Source organism: Zeus faber, assembly GCF_960531495.2.
Source record: "Zeus faber genome assembly, chromosome: 10".
Taxonomy (NCBI): domain Eukaryota; kingdom Metazoa; phylum Chordata; class Actinopteri; order Zeiformes; family Zeidae; genus Zeus; species Zeus faber.
The window spans coordinates 32,155,352-32,157,851 of NC_137199.1; the positions used below are offsets into that span (position 1 = coordinate 32,155,352).

A 2,500-nucleotide genomic window follows, 5' to 3' on the forward strand; every position below is an offset into this window, starting at 1 on the left:
GTCCGTGAGGTTGTCACGACGGCTGCGATAAACGTGAAACTAAAAAGACGGGTTGACTCTGCAGGTTTGCACGGAGGGACGTTTGATCCTGGAGTTCGCCTTCGACGACCTGATGCGGATCAAGACGTGGCACTTCACCATCCGCCAGTACCGGGAGCTGATCCCCCGCAGCATCCTGGCCATGCACGTGAGTGGCACGCCGCCCGCCCCGGACGTGGGTTTCAGGATTCTGAACGTGACCCAGAGCAAAGCCATTCCACTTCTATGCTTCACCTTCTTTATATTTTCTGGTCACCGCCGGTGGCAGCTGACGGTGCTTTACCTGGTTTGGCCGCGGCCTTTTGGAACGTCCCCCTTCCTGGAGCTCTGTTGTGACGTCAGATGTGACGTCAGTCTCTGCAGAACAAGCTGACGGAGGTTTCCCTCCGCCAGCGCTCGTCGTTGAAGTGCATGCTGGGATGTGCGGGTCAGTGCGGGGGGGCCGCGGCCTCCTCCGTGCTCGGCTTGCAGCCGATGCTGATGGAGGGGGGAGGTGTCGCCGCTGAAACACGGACGGGGGCGTCGTGCGCTGCCCGGACGTTAATGAATAAATAATGTCGTCAACACTGTAACGTGACGTACATTTTAGGAGACGTTTAATGAGCGTGTGAAGCCTAATGGCGACAGAGCGGCGTGGAAGGAGTTTTACAAACTCATTTTCTGTGCAGACATCAAAGCTCCTGCCGCAGAGGACGAGAGATCTCTTTCATTTCACTCTAATACAAATGATTGTTGTCGGACCTGTGAAGTCCTTTGTGTGTCTCCATCATTTTTACCTAGAGCTGTGAATGATATAGACTCCACGTTCACTGTAATAAATTAAAAAAAACGCCTTTTGCACGAACTGTGTTTTTTGTCGACTGAAAAACACAAGGTCAACTTTTTTATTGACACCCATGTTCATTTTGTTTATTAAAGTTTTTTTTAATGTGTTTTAAGGCCCTAAAGCCCATTGAACCGAGTGGGAACATTAATGACCATGAAAATGATTTAAAATCCAACCAAGAAATGTAAACACTCCAGTATGAGCTGCAGCCTCTGCGTTGGTTTTTGTTTGAAAAGGAGCGTCGCTCACTCCTCCTTTGATGATAAAATATGAACAGAAACCTTTTTCTCCAACAACATTTTCTATTTACCCCCACGGACATGGAGGTGTGTTTGAGCTGTACAGCCAGCCTCCTTTTGGCTAAATCTTCATATCTAATTCACACCCCATTAAATTGGCCCCTCTGGGTTTTCCTACTAATTCCTGGAGAGCGAGGCATTGTGGGTAGTGGGTCCTGATGTGCGAGTGGACTCTTTTGATCATGGTGTGGCCTAATGAAAGAGGAGACCGTCATCTGGGACACAAAGTGGAGCTGGAACCATCCAGTTTTTAGATCACGACCAGGTCCAAAGCGCCGCTTCCACACGGCGTCCAGGACCAAGTGAGGGAGGAAGAGAAACACCAGCTTCCTGAAACACAGGCCATAATAAGCCGCAGCGTGTCCTGTCGGGGTCACGGCAGGTGAAGCCGTCACAGTTATCACGGCCTGATCCCATTATTTTGCAGAATGGTTCGATTCCACGGTCTTATTTTTCCATCTAAATTGAAGGGGATTTCAAGCCAAAATTAGAAACGTTGCAAAGAATAAAATATGAATTCAGCGATCAATGCCAATAAATGTCTCTTTTCCATCAGGTCATAGACGCTGAGATGTAAGATAAGAAAAGAACACTGTCGATCAGCAGCAGAAGTTAACAGGAGGGTTGAAGTAAAAACAATATGAAAATAAGAAATTCTATTAAAATACATTCTATTTACAAATCTACAAACAGTTATGTTTATGTTAACGGGCAGTTTCCCTCCTGATTGTTATTACATTATCATGACACTATTCTATAATAGTAACAGTTTGTTAAAACAATTGTTAATCAGTTATTTGTGTCACAATTAACTGTCAACTAAAGACAATACTAACTGCATTAGTACTAATGCAGTAACTGCATAGTACTAATGCAGTAACTGCAAAGTACTAATACAGTAACTGCATAGTACTAATGCAGTAACTGCATAGTATTAATACAGTAACTGCATAGAATTTATACAGTAACTGCAAAGCACTAATACAGTTACTGCATAGCACTAATACAGTAACTGCATGATACTTATACACGAAATGCATAGCACTAATACAGTAATTGCATAGCACTTATACAGTAACTGCATAGTACTTATTCAGTAAATGCATAGCATTAATACAGTAACTGCATAGTACTTTTTCAGTAATTGTATAGCACTAATTCAGTAACTGCAAAGCACTAATACAGTTACTGAATAGCACTAATGCAGTAACTGCATAGTACTTATACAGTAAATGCATAGCACTAATACAGTAACTTCATAGTACTTATTCAGTAAATGCACAGCACTAATACAGTAACTACAAAGTACTTATTCAGTAAATGAATAGCATCAATA

General features: G+C 43.4%; 1 protein-coding gene across 4 annotated transcripts in view; it reads left to right on the forward strand.

Moving 5' to 3' along the window:
* ldb2a (LIM domain binding 2a) overlaps positions 1 to 2,500 on the forward strand; it is an 88,708-nt gene that overhangs the window by 64,798 nt on the left and 21,410 nt on the right. For all 4 annotated transcript variants that reach the window (XM_080008735.1, XM_080008736.1, XM_080008733.1 and 1 more), the window contains exon 4: positions 65 to 187. In XM_080008735.1, coding sequence (XP_079864861.1) covers positions 65 to 187 — 123 coding nt within the window. The remainder of the gene's footprint in view (positions 1 to 64; positions 188 to 2,500) is intronic.